Here is a 27,964-nt window from a genome sequence, read left to right as displayed (position 1 = left end):
ATTGGCTCATGGTTTATTCTTGCTAAGCAGTCTCTCTTCTCCCATCCTGCAGATCCCACCTGGGCCAGTCTCAATCTGGGTGCGCTGATCTGCATCGAGTGCTCAGGGATCCACCGAAACCTGGGGACTCACCTGTCCCGTGTGCGCTCGCTGGACCTGGACGACTGGCCGGGAGAGCTCACACAGGTGCTGGCTGCCATCGGAAACCACATGGCCAACAGCATCTGGGAGAGCTGCACCCAAGGACGGACCAAACCCACACCGAGTGCGACACGGTGGGTCGAGCCAGATCACAGCACACGTCAAAAACTGTTGTAAAGAACCCTGTACACCCTATACAAGTTTTAAGCAGATAAAATGTACAGAAAGTGTCAGTTGACAACATTTCATGAAAAATGTTAAATCATTTTAATAAATTATAGTCAGTGTTGGGAAGGTTACTTTTTAAATGTATTCCATTACAGAATACAGAATACATGCCCCAAAATGTATTCTGTAACGTATTCCGTTACGTCACTCAATGAGAGTAATGTATTCTGAATACTTTGGATTACTTAATATATTATCATGCTGTTTACAACTACATGAATGTACTATTGCTGTGATTTATTACTGTTACTGAAGGTCCGCGGCGCCGAACCGTAGTAAAGGGACCTCTGACTAATACGGTGGGTTCTGTGTCGGGCTCGTAGCTGAAAACTAGCTTTACTTTGTTGTCTGGGTCACTTTGCTAGCGAGAGACAGAGAGAGGCATTGAAAGGCTGCTCCAACGGAACTTATTGTTTTTGGAGGAAAACACGAACACGGTGTACAGTCGAGTCTTAATAGTTTACTTACAACTGGGCTCGTCAGGCTCTCTTCTTGGCTGCAGTGGTTATTATTATATTTACATGCTTCCAGCTCCCGTTTTTGCTCGATGACAGCTCGTACTTTTCCTTTTTCTCCCTCCCTCGCTCACAGACACATAACGTGTATGGCAGTCCATTCTCCCTGCAGCACGGACTACACTGCCCATGATGCTACATTCTTTAGAGCTATACCTGTAGCAATCTGCCTGTTAGCTTAGAACAACAACAACAAAAAGGCCTCTCTCACCCAGAAACACGTAGAGAGAGAGCGTCACCGTGTAACCATGGCAACCGTAACGCTGCCGCCTGGAACAACGGAACGTAGCTGTCAAACAAAACCCAAACAGTCCTGACCCGCCACAATATGAAACAGGGAAGTACCGCCGTGTAATCCATTTATTTCAACAAAGTAACTGTATTCTAAATACCAGCTTTTTAAACGGTACCTGTAACGGAATACAGTTACTCATATTTTGTATTTTAAATACATAACGGCGGTACATGTATTCCGTTACTCCCCAACACTGATTATAGTAATAATGAAGTCTAAAATAATATTAAATATGTTATTTAAGCAGATTTGTACACAAATGATTACATTTGTGTTTAGAGCTACTAAATGAGATTTAAACTATGAATAAAACTCATTGATATCCATTATTAGGTTTATTAGTAGGTTTTTAAAAAAAAGGTTCATCAGTCAAAATCAAAATTGATTCATTGTCACAGAAGGGCTAAAAGTAAATACATTAATGAGTAATATTATTTAATTTACCCTAGTTACAGCCATTTGATTATATTGTTGTATGTTATATTATAATGTTGTCAGGTTTTCATCACAGTGTGATCAAAAAGATTTCATTTGGACAACGATCCAACAATGTTCTTCAGGCCCTTTCACTGAAAGCTAAAAGCCAGCCTCTCCCTTAAAACTCGCAAGCGCAAATTTATGGGCCACAAAAAGTCTACAAATGGACACGAGTAGTTAGAGCAGGACTTCTAACAGGAGTACTGGAAGTGCACCAGGAGACCACTTTGAAGGGGAGATCAGACAAATTTGAATCCTTTTTTTTTGCATTTTATTTTTTATTTGTTTTTATGGCCGGAGTTGCAGAATTTTTTTGCACTCGTGATTAAACATATATGAAATGCTTAAACTGCATCTGCTCATATCTAATGTACATTTATTTAAATGGTTAAATATGGAGTCAAAAGTGATGCAGAGAAGTTGTCGTTGGTTTCGTGTGCTTGTGGGAAAAATCAAATCCCAGACCCAAGAAATAAACTAACAAAAAGCAGGTAAAAATCTGATCGCTCAATATCCAATGTGTAAAAACGTGAACAAATAACACCCATAGTGGAATTTCTAAAAACCTGCAGATATGTCAAGTTTTAAATGTAAGCAAAGTTCTGCAGTGTTTCAAAGAGTGTCTAATCATGTGTGTGTCTCCTTTGTATTGTTTCTGTCTTTCTAGAGAGGAGCGAGAGTCATGGATCCGTGCCAAGTATGAACAGCGAGCCTTTGTGGCGCCTCTTGTGCCGGCCTCAGGGATGCAGCTTCCAGAGGATGGTGTGCCGGTGTGGCTGCTATCTGCAGTGACCGACAGAGATCTGCCCAGGCTGCTGCTCCTTCTGGCCCACAGCACTAAAGAACAAATCAACGCTCCGCCGGCCGGCTCGCCTTCGCTGCCGCGCACGGCTCTGCACGCTGCCTGCCAGCTGGGAGATGTGGTCATGACACAGCTGCTCATCTGGGTGCGTATCTTCTTTGTGTTCACACTCATTCATATCGGTTTCATATTTCCTCAGGCCCGATGACGAGTGTAGAACAACACGACTAGTTCATTAGTCCTGTAAATCACAGTAAAAGAAATAGGGGTGGACTAAACTACTTCAAAAACTGCCCGGTAGAAGTGTGCATGCATGCACACCATGATCGTGTAAATGCTTAGTGATGGACTCTTCTGTGCTTTCGAAACTGTGAATGCCTCTGCAGACACGTACCCATGCCATTCTGTGATGAGTGTTACTCTGTGGAGTCATATTGGCAGCTGCCTCTTTTTTCTCTGAGGGAAACAGGAACTTTCAGTCAGCATCTGCACCAGTTTATACCCTTATCAGATGTGCCTTTGGAGTTTTTCTCAGGTGCTTACAACATTTCAAAAACATGCTGCCCTCTTAATATTAAATTGTTTGTTCTTGTTTGTCATTATCAGCTTTTATAACGACATTAAAAAGCTGCTGTACTTTGCACAGTGTGGTTAGGAGCCTGCACTCCTGCAGACTCCGTGTTTGAGGGCTTTATAATAAGCACTCGGTGTGCCAGACTCTCCACAAAACCCACAGAGTCGACATCTACAGTGAAGGGTGTAGGAGCTGTAACTAGGCCAATAGATATCTGTCATCAAATATCTGACCAGACATGTGGCATAGATAAGATTACATTCAAGGAAAGCAAATGCAGGAGATATTCATCACTTTACAATAGTGTTTGGTAATGGAATCACATCCTGTGTGAACAGCTGACCCAAAACCTTCAATCAAAAAGAAAAAACTATGTGTGTGTAATTTCAGCTGAGCATCAGTGATGTTAAAACTGCAATTCTATCCAAGTTAATGTAAAAGAACTGAAGCTGAAGAACACTGTCTCGTTGCTAATCGCAGTATTGCCAGCTGGCCTCTTCGCTGAATGTGCTGACTTCAGTAACCTTCAAAAGAAATGATGACAGGCTGTTTTTAGTGCACCTGGACTCTGTGCTGGGATCTCCACAGTGTTCAGGTGGTATTTAATAAATGTGCTCTACCCCTGGAGTTATTCTGTAATGGAATAATTTTCCCTTACTAGACTGAGTCTGTGTTAACAGACACTCAGCACACGTTAAAACGAGTAAAGCAGCTTGAATAACAAATTAGTTTAAGAAAAACTAAATGTTAGTCCTGAGATCTGATGACCTGTCATCATAGACAACACTGAACGTCAGGGAAGCAAATTCTGAAAAATCAGTAATTGATTTGGCGGGGCCTGGCGCCTGTTGCTCGGTCAGGCTTCTTCCGGGGCGCGGGGGGCCCTCGGGCCTCCAGCCTCTGGGCCTGCGGCTCGGTTCACTCTGGCACAGCTGGCTGCCGGCGGAGCCGGCGGGCACGCTGGTACAGCCCGCCGGCTACTGGGTGACCCCTCGTCTGGGGATCCTCAGTCCTTCCCATGAGGGTGGCACGGATGCCCCTCTGGTGGTCCTCCTTGGGCTCTCTGGGGCCTCTGGGGCCTGGATCTCCTCCATGCCTGCTTCATGCCCTGGGGGACAGGGCTATGGCTCTCTATATCCTCTTGCAGACCATTACATGGGGAAACCTTTTGAATACAAGCGCGCCGATCCACACAGGTGTGCACACGGGTGTTCACTGTTCGTAGACTTAAATCACACCTTTCTTGGCTGCTACTTCAAAGCACATTGTGCGCTGTCTGTCCTGCGTGCTGCACAACAACATTCAATATTTAGTATTTACTGCTGTTTACACTTAGCTAGATTAATGCGATGGTGTTGTGTTTAGTATGTTGCTTTGTTTTTTTTTTTGCTTGTTTTCTATTCTTTCTCTCTCAACAGGTGATCCAGGAGATTTTTTTCCCCCCCTTTCTCACTGTCCCTCTCCCCTTCTGTTTTTCTTTTCCTTCCTCTTTCTTTCTCCCTTTCCTATCCCTCACTCATGTCTGTCCCGTCTCTAACAACTGAAAATAAAATAAAATAAATAATAAAAACAAAGGTCGACCAAATGGACCAATACGGCAATGCCATGATGATCCATTTGGCAAAATAAATCCATTGGGTATCCTTGTTGGTCTTCAGACAACAATTCTGACGGCTAAAGAACCAAATGGGACAGGCAGGAAAAAAAAGAAAAAAGAAAAATCAGAAATAAATCAAATTATGAATATGCTGGTTAGACTTATTTATTACCTTAACTCTATATACTGTCTATGCAAATCAAAGAAAATCTGTCCAACAGTAATAGAAGAGGAGCAGCACATAATTTTTCAGCTGTATGCTCCACTTCACGTCAAACTGTTCAATCATCTAATCAATATCTAATCAATAAACAGGCTTAAATATCATGTTCTGTCCTTTGCCTCTTCCCTGCAGTATGGAATCGATGTGAAAGCGAAAGATAACCAAGGCCAGACGGCCATGATGCTGGCCACGAAAAAAGGGAGCAAAAGCTGCATCGATATTTTGCTCCAGCACGGCTGCCCCAACGAGACGTCGCCCACCGCCGCCACGCCCATCCTCAGTCGCCGCTCCAGCACCGCCAGCCTGGGTCGGACCAGCTCCAGGAAACGGTAGCGTGGACTGAAAACGCTGCCACAGAAAACATTTTTAATGTGTGGAAACGGGCAGAGCTGATCGCGGAGAGGGGTGTAGTATAACGAAATGACAGCACTGGATATCATTAGTATAACGGATGAAAAACATTGTTTCTGAAGACTGAACAACATATCAAACCACTTAAAAAGCAATATTCATTCAATTTGTTGATTGCAGGCATATTGCTGAGTTATTGTGCCGTTGACCTCATTTCAAAATGACTCAAGTAGACCTGTAGCGGACTGCTTCTGTTTCACTTCCTCTGCAAGAAGTGCAATAATTCAGCTACGATGATGAAAAGCAACAAATTTTAGCGCAGATGACTCAACTCAGTGCATCCAGAGGGTGATGCTTTTATTCAGACCTGCTGTGACTGGACCAAAACTGCTACTTTTTTTTTCTTCCTCGGCTTAAACCAACAATATGTCATGGTGTTAGTTATGTGAGCCTGTCAGTTCAACTGTATAAACTGTTTTCCAGCAACGAATCAGCTGAGATTATTCTACTTAGACTAGAAAAATGAATGGTTTGGAGTATGACCTATGTCAGTGTTAGGACCACAGGTCCGAGATATGACGTTTTATTCTACTATAAATGTATCTAGACTACATGCTTAATGTTAAACTCTGTAACGAAGACACAACTGAAAAAACCAGACTGCATTTTGTAGTGATTTCTTACTGGTAGTTCTAAAAGCTTGTTTTGTTTTGTTTTCCATTGTCTTTTATAATTTCTTATTCTCTCACATGTCATAAAGCAGTAAGCGGATGGTTTTACAAGTATGTAAACATGTGGATAAAGTTTTATTTGGGATATCGAGAGCGGATACGTGAAGACTGCGACATAATTCACATTCATCTTACTGTTGTGTAGGTCGATCCCATGAGTTTACAGTGAAGCGGCCGAAGGTGAGTCATGTGAGTCCCTCATGAGCTAAAACAAATGGTTACCAGAATAAAGTAATAAACTTTTTTTTAAATAAGCATTAAAAAAATGTTGTTTTTATTGTCTTTGTGTGTCTGCTGCACAGATTTATTTGACTGTTTTTAGCAACATTTGGGTCAGAGCGGTATGTTCACCATATAGACTGTATATAAAGTCAAGTAGAGTTTTATTGTCAACCCAACAATATACAATCAAGTATACATTGGGACGAAATTTTGTCCTCCTGGATCAAAGGTGCAAATGGAAGAAATCATTTTGGGAGCCTCACCAACAAGTGACCATACTAGAAAGAGAGATAAAGCTATCAAGCTTGGCTAGTAAAACGCATCTATTAATTGTTCCAGTGCTATACACTGAACAGATGCCTGCTAAAGAAGTGAATTATAAGGTATTTTGGACATTTCGATGCTTCCAACTTCGTGGGAACAGTTTGGCTGTTTCACTATGACCAAGGCCACGTGCACAAAGCATGGTCCATAAAGATATGGTTGGATGAGTGTGGTGTGGAAGAACTTGATTGGACCACCCATATCAAGAACCTTTGGGATAAGCTAGAATAGAAATTGCAATTTAGGCTCTCTAGTTCAATATCAGTGCCTGACCTCACAAATACTCTTTTAGAAAGACTGGGAAATTATCCACACTCCCCTCCTGCGGTCAACAGCAGGAGTTCTATGTTTTGTGGACTAGACAGTGGTCGGGGGCATAGACCCTGGTAGTCTAAGCCTTGGTTGACAAATCTGTCTTAAGGAAAGTCCTCGGTCATTTAGAGCAGGTGTGGGGAACTCCAGACCTCAAGAGCCGGTGTCCTGCAGATTTTAGATATCACCCTGGGCCAGCACACCTGAATCAAATGATTAGTTCATTACCAGGGCTCCGGAGAACTGCAAGACATGTTGAGGAGGTGATTTAGCCATTTAAATGAGCTGTGTTGGATCTAGGACAGATCTCAAACCTGCAGGACACTGGCCCTTAAGGCCTGGAGTTGCCCCACCCCTGCTTTAGAGTATCCAGCCTTCTTGGAGTCCTTGTGCTTAAGGGTGCCCCTACTGGAAACTGTCCTGCTGTGAGATTTCAACACTTATGTGAGGTCACACAGCCAGTGGAGATTTGACGCCCCTGCACCTCCTGAATCTCAGTTGTTCCACTGAAGGAAAAAGCACCCCAGACCATTATGGTTACATCTCAGGTGGGATCTGCTTGTCATGGCAGTAACTTTGGAAACCATCAGGACCATCAAGGTTAAATTTTTTCTCATCAGGGAATAAAACTTTCTTCGATCAATGTCCCATGTTTGGTGTTCTCTTGCAAAGTCCAAACAGTCAGTTCTGTGGCGTTCAAGGAGATGAGGTTTTTTGGGATTTTTGGAAGCCCTTCTGTCTCAGAATATATCTGATTGTTGTGGGGCTGCAGTCAGCACCAGTAACGGTCCTAATTTGGGTCGGGGATCGCCCAGTGTCTTGATGGACAGCCAATTGGATCCTCCAGCTCTGTGCTGGTGAAATTGTTTTGGGTCTTCCACTCAACTTTTTTTTCCATAACCCTCAGGATCATTTAGGAAATTCCAAATGACTGCCTTGCTGCGTCCCACCTCAACAGCGATGACGCACTTATGCAGTTTAACAACCTGACCATGTTCAAAAACGGAAAGGTATTTTTTTGCTTTTGCCATCAGACTGCCATGGCAGTGTGACTACCTGACAGGAAATGACAATAAGTCCATATTTTTGCACAGATTGGCCTTTTAAAGGCATATGGTCTTAAACTTTTGATCAGCTGTCAAAACAGCCTGTTTCAGTTTAAGCTTTGTTTTCAATAAATTGCATGATCAAAACATGTTTTGTCTCACTCCCATTTCTTCTTGTTGCATGTTGAAGCTCAACTTGGAACCTTGTTAAGATCCAACCATGCAAAATATGATTTATTTTTGCCATTTTTCAAGTGGTCTTGAAACTTGACCGGTGATGAATTCTCCTCCCTGCAGTGACGCCTCCGGCCTGCAGGGGGCAACGCCGCTCAGCTTTGTTGACATGCGTCACCAAAATGCGACGGATGGATGGACCATAAGAGCAAAGGCTTATAAAATGTAGAATGAGTGCCTTAGCGGTGCTGACCGAATGAAAACAAAAAGAAAAAGGGGATTTCTGAGCGCCGACGGACACGTCTCAATGGGTGAGTGATGGTAACGGAAACGAGCGGGCCTGCGCTCACAGTAGGAGGATTATTTTTTAATAAAACCTCTGGTTTGGGTGAGTAGAGTTACCATAATGTGTCTGGATTGTTTGCGATAGAGAAAAAAACGGTCTGGGATCCTCTAGCTTCTTTTTAAACTGCGGAAAATTAAGAGTAATTGTGCTTTAAACACAAAAAGCAGCAAAAACATCGCGTTAACACCCTTTAAAAAAGAAAAAAAGATACGATAATTTACAACATCTGTTACTGCAGATCAGTTAGATCCTGCTTCTTTATACAAAAACATAAATGCTTAAAAAAATAGAATCTAAAGGAGTAAACTATCATTTTTATAATTTATTTTTATTTATAAAAGTGAACCTATACTGCTTTTCTTTATTTTCTGCCATGCATAAATAAAGAACATACATAAATGCTCCTGTTAAACACGGCCAAAGTTTCAAGCAATGAGAGTAATCCGTATCAGCTAAGAGCTCAGAGTGCTATAAATAGTTCGTTTAAAATAACTTTTTTTTCTATTTTTGACTTTCTGTAAAGTCAGGGAAAGGGTATCCTTAATATGGAGCTGTGGGCACAGAAGCCCCCCCATTTTCAGTTCAAACCTTCTGTTTGTAGTGAGTGGCCAATCAGAATAAGGTTTCTGTAACGAGGGAGGAGCTAAAATTCCTTCTTTCAGACAGAGAGTCCAAGATAAAAGTCAGAATGGGAGATACATACATGTTGACTATCATGTTGAAATGTACTATGAATCATCCAACTAACTTCAGGTTTAACTTGATATGATGGTGGTTCACGTCTTATATCACCATGGTAACCTGCTGCTCTGGAGCAGGTTGTGTTTAAGATAAGAGATCAACAGTAATAAAATCACAGCTGGTTGACAAACCAGTTCTCCAGAAACCATTACTGAAAGATCCCTCAGACCTGTGTGTGCAGATATATAGTATTTTTTTTTAACAGTGTCTGCTTCAGACGCTGCATGCATTCATAACCCTCGGTTTGTTCGATCACAATGGGGGCTTTGTTCTTTATCTACCTGTTGCCATGGCGAATCATGGTATCAGAGTGCAATTAATGGATTTCCTTCATTACTTCCTCATACAGCTTACCTCAGAGTGGATCGGAGAAGACTGAACCGATTCTAAATCTGAAAACTCAGAATTTAGTTTTAAACTGTTGTTAAACCTGTTTTATAAAAACTGGAGTAAAACCTGGTTGCCACATACTGGACTGCTTTTTGACAGCCACTTTGGTTCCTTTACATATTTTAATCATGCAGTAACACATTTTATCTATATATTTAACAACTGGATTATCACGCTGCTTTTGTTGTTTGTTTTTTCACTGCATCAGCGTATGAATACATTTTCATTAGTGATCCATCTACCACCAAAAGATGGATGACTAATCACCGAATATTAAAGAAGACATTTGTCCCCTGTACTGCTCTGATGATTCTGCATTTCCTTCCCTGCAGTTGGATTGTAGTGCATTAGGAGCTGCGGCAGGGATGAGGATCCGGCTGCAGTGTCCCGGCCACGCTGCCAGCCTTCTCTCCGAGCTTAACCGTTGCCGCCAATCACGTCAGTACTGTGATGTGTTCCTGCAAGTTGGCAACCGGACATTCGCAGCCCACCGTGCAGTGCTGGCCTGCGCCGGGACGTACTTTCGCAACTTGTTCACCAGAACTCCCACCGCGTCCAGCGCCGCCTTCTCTTTGGAGTTTATCTCCCCAGCTAACTTTGAGAAAGTGCTGACATTTGTCTACACCGGGGAGATAGTGACTGATCTCATAGATGTCGGCGTCCTGTACGAGCTGGCCGAGCGGCTCGGGGTCAGCGAACTGGTGAAGGCTTGTCACGCTACCTTCCCTGACCTGCAGGCTTCTGTGTCTGCAAACTGCAATGCCAGCAGTCCCGGTGATGTCACCCTGGACTCCAGCATGGTGGCCGCTCCACCCACAGTGGTTGCAGTTAGTGCAGCTTCTGTGCCGTCTGTGTGCTCCTCCGCCGCCTCCTGCTCCTCTCTGTCTTCATCGGCTGGCCCGTCTGCTGCCCCGACTCCTGCTGCTGCTCCCTCCCCTCTTTTCCAAATCAGGATGGGCAGGTCAGGCCGCGAAGTTCAAGCCGGGCCTCTGTCTCTGGACCTAAAGGCAGAAGATGTCCAGTCTCATATCGGCTACGGGCAGATGGGAGCAGATCATCAGTTACCAGGAGGACCGCCTTTAACCACCAGCAGCAGCAGCCTTTCCCTTCAGGCTGACGGCTTGCAGCCTGTGGGGCCTGTGCTCCAGCTGAAGACCGAGCACGGGCTGAACGATGGGGAGGCGGGAGGCTGCTGTGAGGACGGTGACACAGATGGTCAAATGGTTTCTGACAGCGCGGGCGACTCTTTGTCTCGGAGCAGCAACCCTGTTACGTCTGAGTCTTGCTCCCTCCCTGACTCGTCAGCTCAGCTCGGCGCTGAAGCCTGCGCCCCGACATCATCCTCGGGAGAGTCTCCAGGCAGCCTTCAGGTGGCAGCGGTGGAAGGTGGCGTGGTCGACGTGCAGCAGGACAGCAGGCTGATGTTTGGGGAAGTGGAGGAAGGAGACACTGAGGAGGAGAGGGAGGCTCTGCAAGGTAATGGAGCAGTGGAGGGAACGGAGGAAGAGCAGTGGAGACAGTTGGCAGGAGAGATCATCGAGCTGAGCGACGATGAGAACTTCATGGAGGAGGGAGAGGAGGAGGACGAGGATGAAGATGACCTTGTGTGTGTGGAGAATGGAGATGGAGGGAATGCGAGTAGCCAGGTAATGTTTCTGTTTGTGAGCAATACAGTAGTTCGGGTAAAAGGTCATTCTGTATAAAATCGAATCAGCTGAAGTTTTGTAATGTTTGTATTTCTAACATCGTGCTCTGAACGTTTTCTGAGCTACAGACCTTCAGAGGACACAGGGATGGGTCGTATTTTTGTTCCCACATAGGAAATAATGGTCTTTGCTCCTCCAGGTGACAGGAAGCACGGTGACATGTAAAGCTTGCACAGTGGCACTCCCAGCAGATCCGGCTGCCATCAGAAGACACGGTGAGACGCACCTGACGGAGCTGGGGCTCTGCAGGGTGTGCGGAGCCTCTTTTCCCGACCGTGCCGCGGGCATCGCCCACTCCTTCACCCACGTGGGAGTGCAGCTCTTCACCTGCGACATGTGCCACTTGCAGTTCTGCAGTCAAAAGAAACTGCTGCGGCACCACCGCCAGACAGCATCCAGTTACGCCATCCCACAGGGGGCGCTGACCAACAGCAGCCACAGCCAAGAGCTGCAGTGTGCTGTATGCACCAAATCCCTCAGCAAGGACTTCCAGGTTAGTGGATATTTATGGAGGGTTTTTAACTTAAGTCAGACACTTTAAACGATTGCTTGATACATAAATGGTTCCATGTGTAAACAGACACTATTTAGTTATGATAAATGCAGACTTGATTTTTACATTAATCGTTAAGAAATTACAGCCATTTCTATCTCCATGAACTGAAATGAAGTCGGGCAGTTCATTAAAAAGCAGTTCTTTTGTTTTATTCACAAATTATTAAGATAAAAAGCCCCAAATGTTGCGTTGGCCTTTGTAAGCTCTTTCTGTGAGCCACAACATGCTGTCGAGCTCTCTGTGGTTCACTTTAAGGTTAACTGAAGCTAGGGCTGGGCGATATGACCCAAAATTCATATCTCGATATTTTTTAGCTGGATGGCGATATAAGATATATATCTCGATATTTTTTTAAAGCCATAAAGTAAGAACAAAAAGAGAGTTCTTAGTCAAAGCTGTGTCCCAGATGTCACACGGGCACTTTTATTAACATACAGCGTAGATGTACATGAAACAAACTACTCAAAAATAAATTATGAGCATTTATTAAATAATAATGCTCCATAAATAAAAGAAAAGTATTGTTGTTTTTGTCCATAACAAAAAGCTCACAATTGTGCAGTCAAAATGTAAACTAAAAGACGCTGAGCATAATAACATAGACAGATTTCACAGCTGCTCTGTTCAAAACTTCTACTGCGTGACTGACAGCCTGGAGTTTGAAATCCGCTTCAGGTGCCATTTATGGTCCTTATACACACACAATACGGTAATATTACGTTGAAGCACAGTACGTATCACTACGCGAAATGCTCCGACAATCCATCACGCGGTGCAGCTCCGTAGCTTACCAAAGTCGTACTAAAACATTTTTTGACAGATTGCTGAGCGCTGTGTTCCACATAAAATCGGTTCGCGGCCATCAAGCACAACCAGAATTCATACATAAGGCGGGCTGTCAACTTTTGAGAAAATGAAAGGATTTTAGGCGTTAGCGTGGTTAGCTCGTTAGCGTGGTTAGCTCGTTAGCGTGGTTAGCTCGTTAAAACGTTGACGCCGTCCAGCCCCACACACGGGGCGATGCACAGTAACTCGTTAACGGAGATTTGCCGTGTCCATCTAGTCGCTGCCTGCAGGTGAAGCGATGGGGGAGGAGGGGGAGTTGTGTTCAGTGAAGGAGAGGCGAGGCCGAGTAACGTTGAGTAAAGACAAAAGTGGACGAAAGAGAGGCAAACTTGTGGCTCCACAACTACAATTATAACGTATATATCGATATAAAGGATATGGTCACATCTTATATCTCGTATAAAAATATATCGATATTTTTAAAAAACTCGATATATCGCCCAGCCCTAACTGAAGCATTTACTTTGTAAATAATGCAAGGACCAGGTGTGTCTAAGAAGCACAAAAGTGAGACTTGAGTTCACAGTGAAACCCACAGGAAGTCTGATGTTTGTATGAACAGTGCCTGAGAACCGGTTCGGTGGCAAACATGAGCAGGAAATAAGAATGAGGAGTCCCCCTGCTACACACCTGCTTCCTCAACTTTTAGTTTTGTGTTTTTCTCCTCCTCAGACTCTCAAAGACCACCTGCTGAGCCACGTGTGCGCCCAGAGCCTGAGCTGTGGCGTGTGTCACCTCTCCCAGCTGTCCCTGTGCTCCCTACTGTGGCACGCCCTCGCCCACCTCTCCCTGCCCGTCTTCACCTGCCCACACTGCGCCCGTTGCTTTGTAGAGCGCGCCCTGCTGGACAGACACATGGCTGTGCACGCCGAGGAGGCGGCAGCTAAGGAGAGAGAGCAGTCGGCGCTGAGGGCTTACGGAGTCAAAGCAGATGGAGGTGGCAGTGGAGGAGGAGCGGAGGAGCTGCACTGCTTCCTGTGCCCGCAGACGTTTCGCTCGTCCTCTGCGTTTCAGTACCACCTCAGTCTGCACACCAGCGACTCCACGGGGAGCGGAGGAACCGCTGGCGGCCAGGGGTGGTTAGGGAAACGTAAAGCGGATCAGTCTCTGGAGTGCCCGCCGTCTTCCTGCTCCTCCTCCTCGTCACGGGACGTCAGCGGGCTCGTTAAGATGAGCAACTTCGGTTTGGGTTTGGGAATGGGCATCAGCGTGTCGGACAAGTTTTTTCAAGGGCCGATGCACGGCGTATCCTCTGGAGTCCTGACGAACGGAAGCTCCAGTCAGGACGGCGGTGTCGGACCTGCAGGGGTGCGTGGGAAGTGGTACCGGTGTCGCTACTGTGGTAAACGTTTCGCCCACTCGGGGGAGTTCACCTACCACCTCCGTATCCACACCGGGGAGAAACCCTACCAGTGTAAAGTGTGTCTGCGCTTCTTCAGGGGGCGCTCCACCATGATCTGCCACCTGAAGACGCACGCCGGCGCCCTGATGTACCGCTGCACCGTCTGCGGCCTTTACTTCTCCACGCTGAAGCTGGTGTCGTCACACATGGAGCTCCACAAGGACCACTTACCGCCGGACTTCAACATCGAGCAGACCTTCATGTACAATGATCACTCTAAAGAACCGCTGCCCACTGTGGACACCTGATCAGCTCCTCGTTTCCTCCCTGACGCCTCCTCTGTGTCTGGTTGTCGTGGACCACAAGCTGCTGATAGTAGACTAGAGCTTTAGCTAACTGATGCACCAACATCAGTTAGCACCTATCAACAGATAGGACATTTACTGATGACTCATGCACATCTGTCATGTTACATCAATTTAATGCCGGCTAACTGTTTAAAAAAAAAAAGTCAGAAGCGCTAGAAGTTTCCATTCTTGTTTTTATTAGAAGGATTTTTTCATTTCCTGGCACAAAGATGCTTTGGCTGAAATATTATTATAAACACTGGTATTAGCCCAGTGCAGTGATTTTCTAATGTTTTTACTTAATCACATAGTCTCTAAATTATTGTAAAAGATCTCAGTATTGCTTATTTTGTCCAGCTAACTTTCTCAAACACACAAATGGAACCAGAACTACATAAGAACAATACCTAAAAACTCTAAAACTATCCATTACTATGGATTAAAGATGGACGATTCTCCTACTAAAGACCATTTGCACTGGTCAGATTCTTGACTGAGTCTGTTTTCAAAATTTTTTAAAAAAAAAGTAGCATCATCAAAATGATTGTCTTAATATGTGATTGTAATTACAGTGTAATTACACTGCAATTACCTCAATGTAGAAAATTAGACGAACACAAAATATTTTCATAAATGTATTATTTTCTTTCCACAGTGTTTTAAAGCATTGATTCCCAAACAGAGAGCGGTACGAGTCACACTGAGGGGCACTTGCAGGTTTTTGAGGGGCTCTGTGGTTTCACGTAATAATGAAAAAATTAGAAATTACAAATCGATAATAGAAAAACTGTCTGCACTAACACAACAACAACTAGTTAATTAAAAACAGTTCACTTAAGATGTATTTATGTAGCAGTAAGTGCCTTTTATTGTAAGGTAAAGACTTAAAATCTTAGTTAAAATAGCTGAACATAGTGCATGAAAGGGCTAAAATGTGGTTGTATTAAATTAATAAATTATCAGTATATACGACTACGATTATTTGAGCTAAAATGATGACAATAGTTTTAATAAAAATGCTACGGGTAAATGTAAAAAGTGCAAAACTGGCAGGTAGATTAATCACAAAAATAATCCTGGTTATGCCTCAAAAACTGTTGCTGGAAGTGCACACTAACTGACTGATAACTGTATAAAATGAATTTTTAACACTATTTAAACTTGACTAACACAAAATGAACAGTTTTTGGAGTATTATGGGTGTGTATGTAAGTTAGCACCCAGTACAGGAGTCCAGTCAGCACATAAATGAGTCTCCCCAACAACTTTAACAGAGAAGGATGCTACTTTGGGAGTAAAACAGCTGGAAGAATCATCTCCCTAGACTTTTAATTAACAAAGTCTTCCCGGTTACCTCACCCCCACTGGCCAACTCCATCCCCCCTTTCTCATTTCTTAGTTTCTGCATCCTTGCATCCTCTCCTTCCTTCTGGTCATGCTGGTGCATGCTCAACAAAGCACGCGCACACACACATCCATATAGAGGATTTAGTAATGCTGGCATAGGAGCAGTAGTGTAAGAAAGGTATGGTTATGTATGTGTTGTAAATGGCGACTGATTCCCTAAAATCAAATACATGTGAAGGATTTTTTTTGAGTTTTAGTAAATATGTAAAAAAAAAAAAAAAAAAGTGGGGACACTTTTAATCATTCACAATATCAGTATCTTATAAGTATGAGAAGATATACCCTTTTTGAGCCGTAAAGGGCAGAAATTCCATCCCTCAGTGGCTTATCCAGGTCCAGGTTGCAGGTGCAGCACTATAAGCAGATATACTCAGACTTCCCTGTTCTCAGCCGTCTCCTCCAGCTCATCCTGGGAGACACTGGCGTGGAGGAGGAGTCCCTCCTTAATGACCAAGCTCCTCACCCAGACACCTGTCAGAAGCAGCCTATTTCACTCATTAGCCAGAGCTTCTGGCCATAGATGAGGTTAGTAATGTAAAACTGTATGGTTGAAACCATCCCTGTGCAAACTGGAGGTTCATTGCTTGAAGCGAGTCATCGCAGTGATGCTCCTATGCTGACAGGCTCATTTCTGCAGGAGGATGCAGCCCTGCTGCTTACAGCTGGTTTTTGGGGAGATCTTCCCCCCTTTAAAAGGCCTCCGAGAACTCTAGCATCAACCTGTCTTTTTTTTCTCTTTTCTTTTTTTGATATCGGCCAGAAAATAAATTTTAAAAGCTGGGAATCACTGTTTTAAAACACAAAATTAGTATTTTTATAGAATAGAAGTAAAGAAATGGAGATTATTTTTCACTTGCATCTGATTATTTCTGTATCTGTTGATCGACTGAGCGTTTACCTGAATTTTTATAATGCGGTCGCCATATTTTTTTTCTGTTAGATGCCGTTCAAACTGCAGGTTTGGTCTGTTTGAACTAAGATAAGAAGAAGCCACTTGGTGGCAGTGTATCCTGATGTTAGCAGGTGAAAGAAGGCAACTGTATTATGCAGCAGATATTATCTACTGTAATATCAGGATAGGTTTTTGATGTCAGTGATTGTAATTACAGAGTAATTACACTGATTGCATATTGCATTTGTAGCATACTAATTCTATTTGCAGTCACGGTTTTAAAACCCTACAATTTTATTTGGTCTGTTCTTATGGTGCATGTTTCACTAATAAAACACAAATCCACAGTAGAGAATATTTTTGTCTTTGAAACATAACAGTGTGCGTTTGAACTTCCAGACTAATTCCATTTTAAACACAAGCTATACTGACTTGTTTAGAGCGTGTGACGTATGTTGTGCTGTAGAAATGTGACATTGAAGTGCCCATTTACACATTTCTGTGCGATTTTTGTGTCTTACCTCATATTTATGACAGCAGCTATTTATTATTTCTATGCCTTTCGTTGTCTATTTCTAAAGCTAAATATGAATGTTTTTTTAATATTGTTTTTGCAATAAATGCCTCTAGGAAGACTGTTATCACCTCTGAATTATTGTTATTTTTTTATCTGTTGGATGAGCTGCTCCATCATCAGAAATTCAGTGATGAATCTGCAGAAATCTGCTTCCCCTGTTTCCAGCAGCTCAGACCTTTGCCCTTGCAAAGCCTGGTCTCTTCCTGTTATTGTGCCGTTTGTGGACACACAGACCCCGCTTTTTTTCCCCCTGCCTTCTTATCGTTTAACCTGTTGAACACGAAACATTCCAGAAACGGAAGTAAATGTAATAAAGATGGGCAGAAAAGACAAGCCAGCTGCAAGAAAGGCAAATTTCCTTGTTAAAATAAACAAGTTTCCAAATGAGTGGCTGTGCTTTGTCATCATCAAATCAGCTTACAAACGCCAACTCAGCTTTTCCAGCTTGGATCGAAACAAGCAGCGTTTAAGGGAGTTTTATTGTTTTTTTGTTTTGTTTTGTTTTTTTACAGATATGACTACATCAGCATCCAGATAAATAAGCATTTAGTAACATTAAGCTTTGATTTTATGCAATAAAACAGTTACATTTTCACATTTGCATTTGTGTATACTGATATGAGGATTTCTCCTGTGGGGCACTGCAGCACATTTTGTTGACACGAATTCCTGGAACATTCACTGTGCCATGAGTTCCTGTGTGAGTTGAGCAGCTTTGCAGGAAGACGTCAAACATTTCCTGCCCTCCTGTGTGTAAAACTGATCAGGTACATGCTTAACAAAACAGGAAGTGGACTATGAGAGGAAGGTATGAGCCCGATCGATGCCTGTGATACTTGGAAGCGACAGGGCTGAATTTAGTTCGGTCAAATATACCGCGACTGGAGCTTACTTGATCCTTAGCTCAGCTTCATCTTATGATCCAACATCAGAATGGCTGGTGCTGGCGTTACTCCGCTTCCCCGGGTCTCTACCGCCCTCGTTTGCAGTTTTGGCGTTGGCTCCGGGTCCCACCTGTTCTGCAGTCCCCTCTCTGGGAATGTAGTTCAACATGGTGTTGATCAGGTTGTTCCGAAAGCTCTTGCTGAGGAAGTTGTAGAGGAAGGGGTTGGCGACACAGTGCAAAAGCGAAATGGTCTGCACCACGCTGAAAGAAAAGTAGAGCACTTCCACCGTGTTGCAGCTGAATACATAGGGCTCAAGGTCGTCTATTATCATCAAGAACATGACCAAGTGGTAGGGAAGCCAGCACATTACAAACACAAGGGAGTATACGTGCACCAGCCAAACATCCCGTCGGTTCTGCACATCCGTCGCCCTGTTGGCTGTACGAGCGATCAGCACATTGCAGGTAATGATGACAGCAGCGGGGACCAGGAACTGGAAAACCAGGCAGAAGAAAGACACAGTGACGAACCATTCGGTGTAGTTGTATTCAGGCAGCATGTAACAACCTGGCTCTTCCCACTCCAGAAGATCCACATGGATGTTCTCTAACAGAGCCAGAAACAAGGAGAGCCCCCAGAGGCCCCCACAGACCACCCACCGCTTCCGGCCTCCCGCAGGGAAGAAGCTTGACGATGACGGTCTTGACAGTGAGAAATAGCGTTCGAGGGTCATGAAGGCCAGGAAGAAGGAGCTGCTGTAGAAGTTGATGACGTAGATGAGGTGGGTGACCTTGCAGAGGAAGCGACCCCACAGCCACACCTGGTCCATGGTCACCTCCATCATGAAGAAAGGAAGGATCACAATCACCATCAGGTCCGACAGGCTCACGTTGATGATGCAGAAGAGGACCGCGTTGGAGGAATGCCTTCGGCGCCAGTTGACCCAGACGACCAGCGTGTTCTCCATCAGGCCCACCATGAAGATGAAAAGGTACATCAGGAAGAGGGCGATGCGCCGGGAGTTCGTGTTGAGCTGGAGGGTGCAGTCGAAGACGAACCATGGCGTGCCGTTCAAGTGGTCAAGCGAGTGGTTGAAAATGGTCATGTTCTGGAGTGAAAAGCAAAGGAAAGCGTTTCATATCCTGACAGGGTTTGAATTTATTTTGAGGTTAATCTGATTATGTTTTAAGACGTTGCATAAGAAGGGCACAGGAGGAGGAGGTGGTGGTTTACTCAAAATGTTTTTGAGAGGTGAATACAGAAAGCCCAGCAGGTTATTAGAAAACTATTTCACAACCTACAGTGTTCAGTTCAGAGCAGGAGTGCCTCGCGTTGAGGTGAATGCAAGCATGGATTTGTTTAGAAGTCAGATTTATAGCATGTTTTTCATTCACAACGCTCCACATATATAACTCTGCACATCTAAAACACAGACGGTTTCCATTCCAAGCATTCTTCTTTCTCACTAAGCTGTAAAGAAGTCAAAAACTCAGAAACACTCATGCTATGTACAATAAAAATCTTTCTGCAAGAGGTGTTGCACAAGTTTTGACACCTTTAGATTTTATCCTCACCTCCATGCATCTTGGAGGAAGGTGAATTTGTCCACAGTGCCTTTACTTTACTATTCTCATCCAAATCAGCCTCCCACATTTCCCCAAATTGCAACCTGAAACTACTGACAAGCTTGCCTTTACACCAACAGAAAAAATGCCCAATTGATAGCTTATTTTTCCTGGAGATGATTTCAACAGATTCAACTTTGCGCGTCTATAACAGTGAAAAAGAAAAAAAGTGAATTTTATTTCACATTTCTATCTAAAAAAAAAAATCCAAAGAGGTCAAAACTCCAAAAACTTGCATAAGATGCAGAAATAAATCAACACAATCTGAAACACGCTGGTAAAGCATTACAAAACAGTGTTGCTGGATCTCTGACCTCTTCACACTTGCAAGTGTCAGATTTTGAAGCCTCTAATCTCTTCAAAATCACCTACACCTAAATGCAACCTAACAACTGACAATCTCTATCTGTATTTCTGTGTAAAAACAATAACATGATTTTCCACACCTGACAACAGATAGATGTATAAAGTGTTTCCCTTTAAGATCTAGACTAAAGGTAAAGTGGGGTTTAACAACCTTAAAAATTACCGAGTTTTCTCGTACCTCAGTGGCGGTGGCAGCGTACACAGGAGCTGAATGGGGAAGGTCGCTCCTGAGACCTTGTCGTCTTCTGGAGAATCTTCTGTGTGAAGTCTGCAGATGGGAGATGTGCCTTTTCAGCTCTGCTGCTCAGGACTATGTGGGCAATCGAACAGGAGTTTCTACCCTCCCATTTCCCATAAACACACACACACACACACAAATACAGCTATGACATCCTCAGTGAATACTGAGTAGGACAGCTGAAGTACAGGGACACCCACAACGCTAGTGATACAATAATTGAAATAAAGAAATAATGTATTTCGCATGAATAGAGAAGTTATATAAGGAGGATTTCCAAAAGTAATTATTGCTAGAAATGTGCATTAATGAAACTCAAGTTTCTCAGTGACCCAAGTTCCCTTTGTAAAGTTCACGCCCTCGACAAATCACAGCTGTCTTCCATATAAGTATAGAAAAATGAGAATTCAATGTACAGTTTTAATCTATAAAAATTCAAATTTGCTGTTGATTGCTGATTTTTATTAAATTACATTAAAAAAACAGATTAAGCTGTGAATAATGCAAAGGTTCTACTAGTAGAATAAAAGTGGGTTCTATTAAACCCCTTTTAATTAAAGCTGGATGTCTGCAACTGAATCACATCGTGTCTGTCTGATTTGAGATCCACTGTGGTGGTGTACAAGGGCGAAATTGCAAAACATAATGCATCATTGTTCAAATATTATTGGCTTACCACTGGCAGTTTAAAGGCTGTTCTGTAAGAGAGAACATATGTTGTTATGTTGTGTGATAGTAGATTGGATTAAAGTCGCACCAAATGTGAAAAAATCAATTAAAACTTTTTATTATCCGCAAATTTTTTATGAAAAACTTACTTTACTTCACAACAATATACTAGGCCTCGGGGGATATGAGTACCCAGGTTGGCTAAGTATTTAACCTCGACCTTTATTGTTAGTACCCAAGGTCAAAGTTGACAGTGGAAAACAAATGTCAAAAAGAACCATATGAAGATGCACGTAGTAGGGGTGCAACGATACACAAAATTCACGGTTCGGTGCAGTTCGATACTTTGGTGTCACGGTTCGATATTTTTTCGATACAAAAAAAAAAAAGTTCATGCCTTTTTAATTTGTCATTTATTAAATTTTCACGGCACATTCTGCACCACATCTCTGTGCTTCATCATTTGTTTGAAGCCAGCTCACCTCCTGCAACCACTTTTCCGAGAATACGCGCTTCTTTTGTGGTTTGGACTCCTTCTGACATTTCTTTGGAGGTGGAGGAACACCAAAGTAACTGCTTAAAGGAGCTTCTTCGACATCTTTAAGAGTTCTAAACAAATGTCTGTCCTCCTCCAGAAAATCTTATGTATGCAAACAGGCGTTGCAACTTCTTATCTTGTGCGCGTTTTTTATTTTGACAGCGAATGCGCACCTGCGGACCACTTATGTGCAGCCCTGGTTATTTAGCTCGTCATATTGCAGCCACAGAAATTCTTTTGTCCATGAAACCATAAAGCTGCACTTTCTTTTTGCCTTATAGTCTGATTTGTCATAACCTTTCCGTTTTGTGGTAAGCTTTTCTTTGGCTGTCACTTCTTCACCCTGACCTGTCTTATTTGGCTCAGCAGAACTAAAATATATATCCTGCTTCTTTTACACACGCACTCACATAACGCTCAGCGATTCTCTGCGCGATCAACCTCTCACATGTTTAAGCTGCGGGAGATTTCACTTGTCATGTTTGCATAGTAAGCTAACGATTGATAAGATGATGTCAGAGGAATTGTTGCGCAAATTATCATCACTCACCAATCAGTACTGTCGCTCTCTATACACAGTTCGCGCGATTGCAAAGTGAAAGCAAAAAACAAGCGCAAATTCAAATTCACAAGCGATTTCAATATGTCACATATTCACAGTGGCTCACCGATGCCAATGACATAATTACCCAGCTACATTTCCGAAAGAATACAAAAGCATTGACATATATTTTTCCTTCCTACGATAGGCCGACGGGCCGGGCAGGGCAGCCCGACTGGAAAAATCGCTAGCCCCTGGACGTCGGGCTAGTGATTTTGCGAGCCCTGTATCTGATTGAGGAATCACTCATCTTTGGAAAAGAGAGTTTATTACAGAGAAATGGCTCTTTCCAAAATAAAAGCTATACTATACGCTTCTTCTGGGCTATATTCTCAGCAGCATATTAAACATATCAGGTCCCATAAGGAGAGTCATGTGCTAACCGCTGACTCCGGTAAAGTTTGTAGCATGCCTGCTTGTTGTTTTTCTCTGCTTCGACTTGTCTTTGCACTAGGATGATGTCAGCGTAAATGTGCAGTCATATTCGTTGTGTTCCCACTAGTGCTGTCAGCGTTAATCTGAAATGAGGTTAACGCCACAACACGGCAAATCTCCGTTAACGAGCTACCGCGGATTGCCCCGTGCATGGGGCTGGACAGCCAACACGTTAACGAGCTAACTGCGCTAACACACTAGTTCCCACCCATGTAATTGAGCATTGCGTGGCACATCCAACATACTGTTTTACTTTAGTCCATGACACGCTTACCTTCAGGGTCATACAGCACACGAAAACCAAAATAGTTCCAAACGCCACATCTGAATGAGGGTGGGGGAGGTTCAATTTGCCATGTTGCAAGGAGAGCTTAACTTCTGTCTCGCTAGCTTGCCCTGCGCTCAGTGAATCTGCGTTCGACTACTCCGCCTAGGCTGCACTGTCGAGCGCAGATCCACTGAGCGCTCAACACAGACAGCACCGTCAGAAGGAAAGTTGATAAAATAAATTAAAAATGCTGTATTGTTCGATACATATGCGTACCGAACCGAAAGCACTGTATCGAACGGTTCAATATCGATACGAGTATCGTTGCACCCCTAGCACGTAGAGAGCTGCACAACACGCTTTTTTATTTTTTCAATGAGACACAATGAAAATGAAATGATGCCATAAAGTTTTTACAGCTCATAGAAGCCAAAGATTTCGGCCAATTCTGCCCCAATCACATGGGTAAAGATAATAAAATACACCATTTTAGTATGTATGCTTCAAGGCCATAGGTCAAAGGTCAGACATCAGCTTGCAGGTAGCATTTGATAAGCTGTCATAAGATAATAATAATAATAATAAATCATCATATATATGTTGTATTACACATAACAGTACTATAATGTTGCAGTAAAGTGTGGTTATTTTGCTACAGTAGACCAATGATGGTGAAATGTCACAGCTGATAATGTTTCTAACATTTCAACATCTCCTTTATTTTCATGGTCTGGGATTATTTGGGCTCATTTCAAGTTTTCCGTTTATTTTTGAGTTTTTAAGTCTGATTTTCTTTGTTAACTCTTCAAGTTTGGATTATTATTGTAGGTTGAGTTTTTGTTGTCTTGTTTCTGGAATCATTTTTGTTTTGTTAGAATTGTTTTTGTGTCAAGTCTCTGTGCTTTCTTGTTGTCAAGTCTCTGTGTTTGTATTAGACGTTTGTTTCCCTGTTTGAATCCTTTTTGTTCTGTTTCATTTTGTCATTCATGTGTCTCATGTTCTCCGGCTTCTTGTCTTCTTACCTTGATGAAGTTCAGGTGTGTTTTGCTCCCCATGGGTTTCCACTGCCCCTGATTAGTCTATTTGTGTGTATATGTATACATGGTCTCAATTTCCTTTTATCCTTCGTCTAAGCATTTATTTATCTTGCCTGTGTTTGTTCCTTTGTATGCATCATGCTCCAGTTTCCAAGTTTGGATTTTGTTTCTTTTAGACTTCTTACAAACTTTAGACTCCTAACAAAGAGCTCAGATTTTTATTTACCTGTCTGCAAGTCCTGCATCATTTTATGCACTTGGAATAATGTCCTTCAACATAAAATTGTGAAGAATATGTCATCATATAGAATACATAATATAACCAAAAGAAATCTCTATGCACAAGAAACAAGGCCAAAAGTTAGTATTGGATGCCTGTTATTTAAAATGGTCATGATTCGGTTTTTACCAGCTGGAAGGGAAGCAAGGACGGAGGACTCAAGGTGGATTCAAGCTGCTCTGCCAAGGTGTAGACCAGGAGTGTTAAACTCCAGTCCTCGAGGGCCGGTGTCCCGAAACTTTTCCATGTGTCCCTGCTTCAACACACCTGCATAAATTAGTAGTTCATAGTAGAACATGGCTGTATCCCAATTCAGGGTCTGCAGCCTTTAGGGCCGCATTTTAAGGCCGATCACGTCACCGCAACGCGACGAAGGTTGTCCCAATTCGAAGGCTGCTCGAAATGCGGCCCTCAAATGCGTCCTTCATTTCCCTGAATTTTAAGGACGTGGCGGTGTAGACTTCGTAGCCCAACATATCCCAGAATGCATAGCGCGGCGGTGGGTGTGGATAATTTTGCCGAAAAAAAAAAACGGCGGATGAGGGGCGCCCGAAGAGTAAACTTAAGTAAGTACTGAATATTATGTCACTTATTTATGTGCAAATGTTTAATAACAAAGAACATTAAAACATTCCTGTTGGCCACATGTCGGCAAAGTCATGTGACATTAGTGACGTTTGTACTAACTTGGTTTTAAAGCCTTTATTTTAAAATATACACCGTTCAATAGCTGACCTTAATCTTACAGAGAATGATCAAAGCTCATGTAGAAACAAACAAACAAATGAACCAAAGATTTTCTCCTTCATTTCTGTCAAACAAAGCTGTATGAAACGTTTCCAGCTGTTAGTATCATGGTTGCTAGGCAACCTGGGCAGCGCAACGGAGGCTAGACCGTCCCATTTCACAAGCCTCGCACTTCCGGCCTTAGCGGTCTTTAAGTACGCGGCCCTTGAGGATTGTTGAGACCCTGAATTGGGATACAGCCCCTGACTGTATGCTTAGATGGGAACCCCTAACCCTACTGAGGTAAATGTAAGGATTTAGAAAACCCTTCTAAAAGTAGTTTTATTGACATGAATCAAATGGGCAAAATGCCACCTCGGCATTCAGTCAAATTCTAGAGTTTTGCTAATGACCTGCTAATTTTATTCATGTGTGTTGAAGCAGGGACACATGGAAAAGTTTCAGGACACTGCTCCTTGAGGACTGGAGTTTAACACCAGTGGTGTAGACAGAGAAATGGAATAACCCTAACCTTGAAGGAATGGCATGAGAATAGTGTTGTGGAGATGAAGAGGGTGTCAGACAAGAATGAGTTTAAAGCTAGAAACTGAAAGGTTACGTTAAATGTTGTCAGTCCCTATGCCCCACAGGTTGGATGGCAGAAGTGAAAGAGAAATTCTGGAGGAAGTTGGATGAAGTGAGTGTCCAGAGAGCACACTTCAATGTACATGTACATGAAGGGAACGGCGGTGGTGTTGTTAGGTCTGATGTTAAGGAGAGAAATGGTTTTGTGAAAACCATGGAAATGGCTGTGGTGAAGACAGAGTGGAGGCAGGGACACACAGATTGACTGAAGGCCTTGTGTATTTCAGCAAGACAATGCTAGACTACATGTAGAGCATACTTTTGTAGTAGAAGACTGCTGAACTGGCCTTCCAGCGATAAAGAAAAAATACAACAAAGTCGAGCAGGCAGAATCCTGTTCAACAGCCTTGGCTTAAGTGGTTAAAAGGTTTGCACTGACTGAGTGATGGAGGGGGAGGATGCATTTGTTAGTTATCTCACATGATCCTGTAAGTACGATGCCAGTAAGAAGAATGCAGAAATAGTATAAAGAGGCCCCACATAGCAGAGAACAATGCCAGGAAGCCGTACTCTGTGCTGCGATTTGCCGAGTGTAGTGCGAGGTGGGAGCCCTGGGCCGCCCCAGCCTCACCGAGGAAGGAGGCTCTTTAATCTAGAGAAGCACACATCCTCATCATCACAACATTTTAACACTCTTAAAAGCGAGCTTGGCTTCATCTCTGCGGTTATGCATCAGGTGATTTAATGACTGAAGTACTGGGACAAAAGAAAGTTAAGATTGGTCTTGAGGGATGGTGGAGGACAGTGCACGGCTCCTGATGAGTGAGCCCGGATAAGCCTTGGCCTCACAGTTGGGGCTAAACCAAGGTCAGCAATATACGGAGAGAACGCGGGAACGTTTGTGTTGGCCACGATTCACACTGATTAATGGGATCTGTTCTCTGGACTCAACGTTCCTACTGTCTCTGGGGGTGGTCAGCACTTTGTTGCTTACTGACCCTTCAACTGCTCCCTCTTTCTGTCTTTCTGTGCCCATCCTGTTGACTGGGCCCCCCTTCGGTTTTCTGGTGAAACAAGGAGGAACCAGTCAGCAGATTTGATCTCTGCTGATGAAACAGGAAGGAACCAGTCAGCAGAAACACATCTTTTGGAAACAGTGAGACAAAAAGCAGCCCCTGACCATCACATTATCTAAGAACAGCTCTAATGTCAACACCTATGCTTTATCTGATTATTCTGACCTGCAAAATACTACTTACCCACTAACAAACTACCTCCAGGGTAACCATTTACTCGCACTGCTTGCAACTCTAATCCAAGACATTTTCACTTGCAGATTTAATCACTTTATGTCTGCAAAAGTTTGACTGTATAACCCATATGCAACCTCATTTTTCTTAGGATGGTTACTGACTGAGTATTGTAAGATTAACAGGTGTCCAAACACAGACGATCACTTCAGCTGATGGGGCTTTTTCAGTGTTTTTCCCATTATTTTGAGCTCCAAATAACTGTGCTTCAGCTTTAGTGAGCGAAATACTAGAATTTTATACACTTCTGGTTTCAGCTGCCTACATGGTAGTTAAGAAAACACCAACAATGAGCATGAAAAATGGGCTTTATGTATATCTATATCCCTCTCTCGCTCTGGATAACATTGTGGTAACATTATACACCTTTGGAACATCTTGAAGAGGATGTGGGACCTATGGAATCTTCAATATCCAACATCCAAACAATTAGTGGGCCCAGCGTTCCAACATTCTGGAAAAAAAGAACTGCTATCACAACTGAAGATTGATGATATATACAACACACATGCTACAGCAAAAGTGAGCCAAGACGTCAAAGTTTGACAGAAGGAGCGTCGAGTGTGACCTGAAAGATGGGATCATTGAGAAGCTGGAAACCTGGACCCTCCGTCGCCAGGTACCAAGACTACCCTCTGAAGGTCTACTAGATGATGTGAATGCAGCGTTATGGACAATCCCTACAGAGACCATCATGGGAACTAACCGGCTGATCTACACCATGGTAGCAGTGGTCACGGAGATGCTTGGCTACAAGATGAACAGCCAGCAGTTCCCTCCATGGAGAAGGAGCCAGGATCACGGTAGCACGGAGGGAAGTCAGCCAATTATCAGAGCTGCAGAAAGGTGCGATGAAGGAAGGGGTGCCTAAGAAGTACAGCAAGCTGCCCATACCTAAGGCCTTGGAAACTGCCAAGCAAGGTATCACAGCTCATTTTGTACCCGGAAGGTTGCCGGTACGATCCCCAGCTCTGTCTGTCTTGGTCGTTGTGTCCTTCACCTACCGCCTACTGGTGATGGCCAAAGGGGCCGACGGTGCGATATGGCAGCCCCGCCTCTGGCAGTCTGCCCCAGGGCAGCTGTGGCTACAACTGTAGCTTGACTCCAGCAGTGTGTGAATGTGATAGTGAATGAATAGTGGAATTAAAGCACTTTGAGGGTCTCGAAAAGCGCTATATAAATGCAATCCATTTTTATATTGGCCAGCCACTTAAAGAATTAGAGATAGAAGGCAGGA

General features: G+C 43.4%; 3 protein-coding genes and 1 long non-coding RNA gene across 7 annotated transcripts in view; 3 read left to right on the top strand and 1 right to left on the bottom strand.

The window, feature by feature from the left end:
* agap2 (ArfGAP with GTPase domain, ankyrin repeat and PH domain 2) overlaps window positions 1–5,199 on the top strand; it is a 30,237-nt gene extending 25,038 nt beyond the window's left edge. For all 4 annotated transcript variants that reach the window (XM_085147352.1, XM_085147351.1, XM_085147349.1 and 1 more), the window contains 3 exons: window positions 53–275; window positions 2,324–2,603; window positions 4,985–5,199. In XM_085147352.1, coding sequence (XP_085003478.1) covers window positions 53–275; window positions 2,324–2,603; window positions 4,985–5,185 — 704 coding nt within the window. In that variant the 3' untranslated portion in view covers window positions 5,186–5,199. The remainder of the gene's footprint in view (window positions 1–52; window positions 276–2,323; window positions 2,604–4,984) is intronic.
* Window positions 1–27,964, top strand: part of LOC146494184 (uncharacterized) — a 191,133-nt gene that overhangs the window by 37,788 nt on the left and 125,381 nt on the right. The window lies entirely within an intron of this gene.
* Window positions 8,197–14,797, top strand: zbtb39 (zinc finger and BTB domain containing 39). The gene is made up of 4 exons (XM_085147356.1): window positions 8,197–8,323; window positions 9,822–11,135; window positions 11,335–11,688; window positions 13,270–14,797. The coding sequence occupies exons 2-4, from the start codon at window positions 9,855–9,857 to the stop codon at window positions 14,245–14,247; spliced, it is 2,613 nt and encodes an 870-aa protein (XP_085003482.1). The 5' UTR covers window positions 8,197–8,323; window positions 9,822–9,854; the 3' UTR covers window positions 14,248–14,797.
* ackr5 (atypical chemokine receptor 5) lies at window positions 17,594–20,638 on the bottom strand. The gene is made up of 2 exons (XM_085147372.1): window positions 20,219–20,638; window positions 17,594–19,157 (listed from the first exon to the last, which is right to left on the bottom strand). The coding sequence occupies exon 2, from the start codon at window positions 19,152–19,154 to the stop codon at window positions 18,078–18,080; it is 1,077 nt and encodes a 358-aa protein (XP_085003498.1). The 5' UTR covers window positions 19,155–19,157; window positions 20,219–20,638; the 3' UTR covers window positions 17,594–18,077.

The sequence above is a fragment of the Neolamprologus multifasciatus genome, chromosome 20, assembly GCF_963576455.1.
Source record: "Neolamprologus multifasciatus chromosome 20, fNeoMul1.2, whole genome shotgun sequence".
NCBI lineage: Eukaryota > Metazoa > Chordata > Actinopteri > Cichliformes > Cichlidae > Neolamprologus > Neolamprologus multifasciatus.
This window is presented reverse-complemented; position numbering and strand designations above follow the sequence as displayed.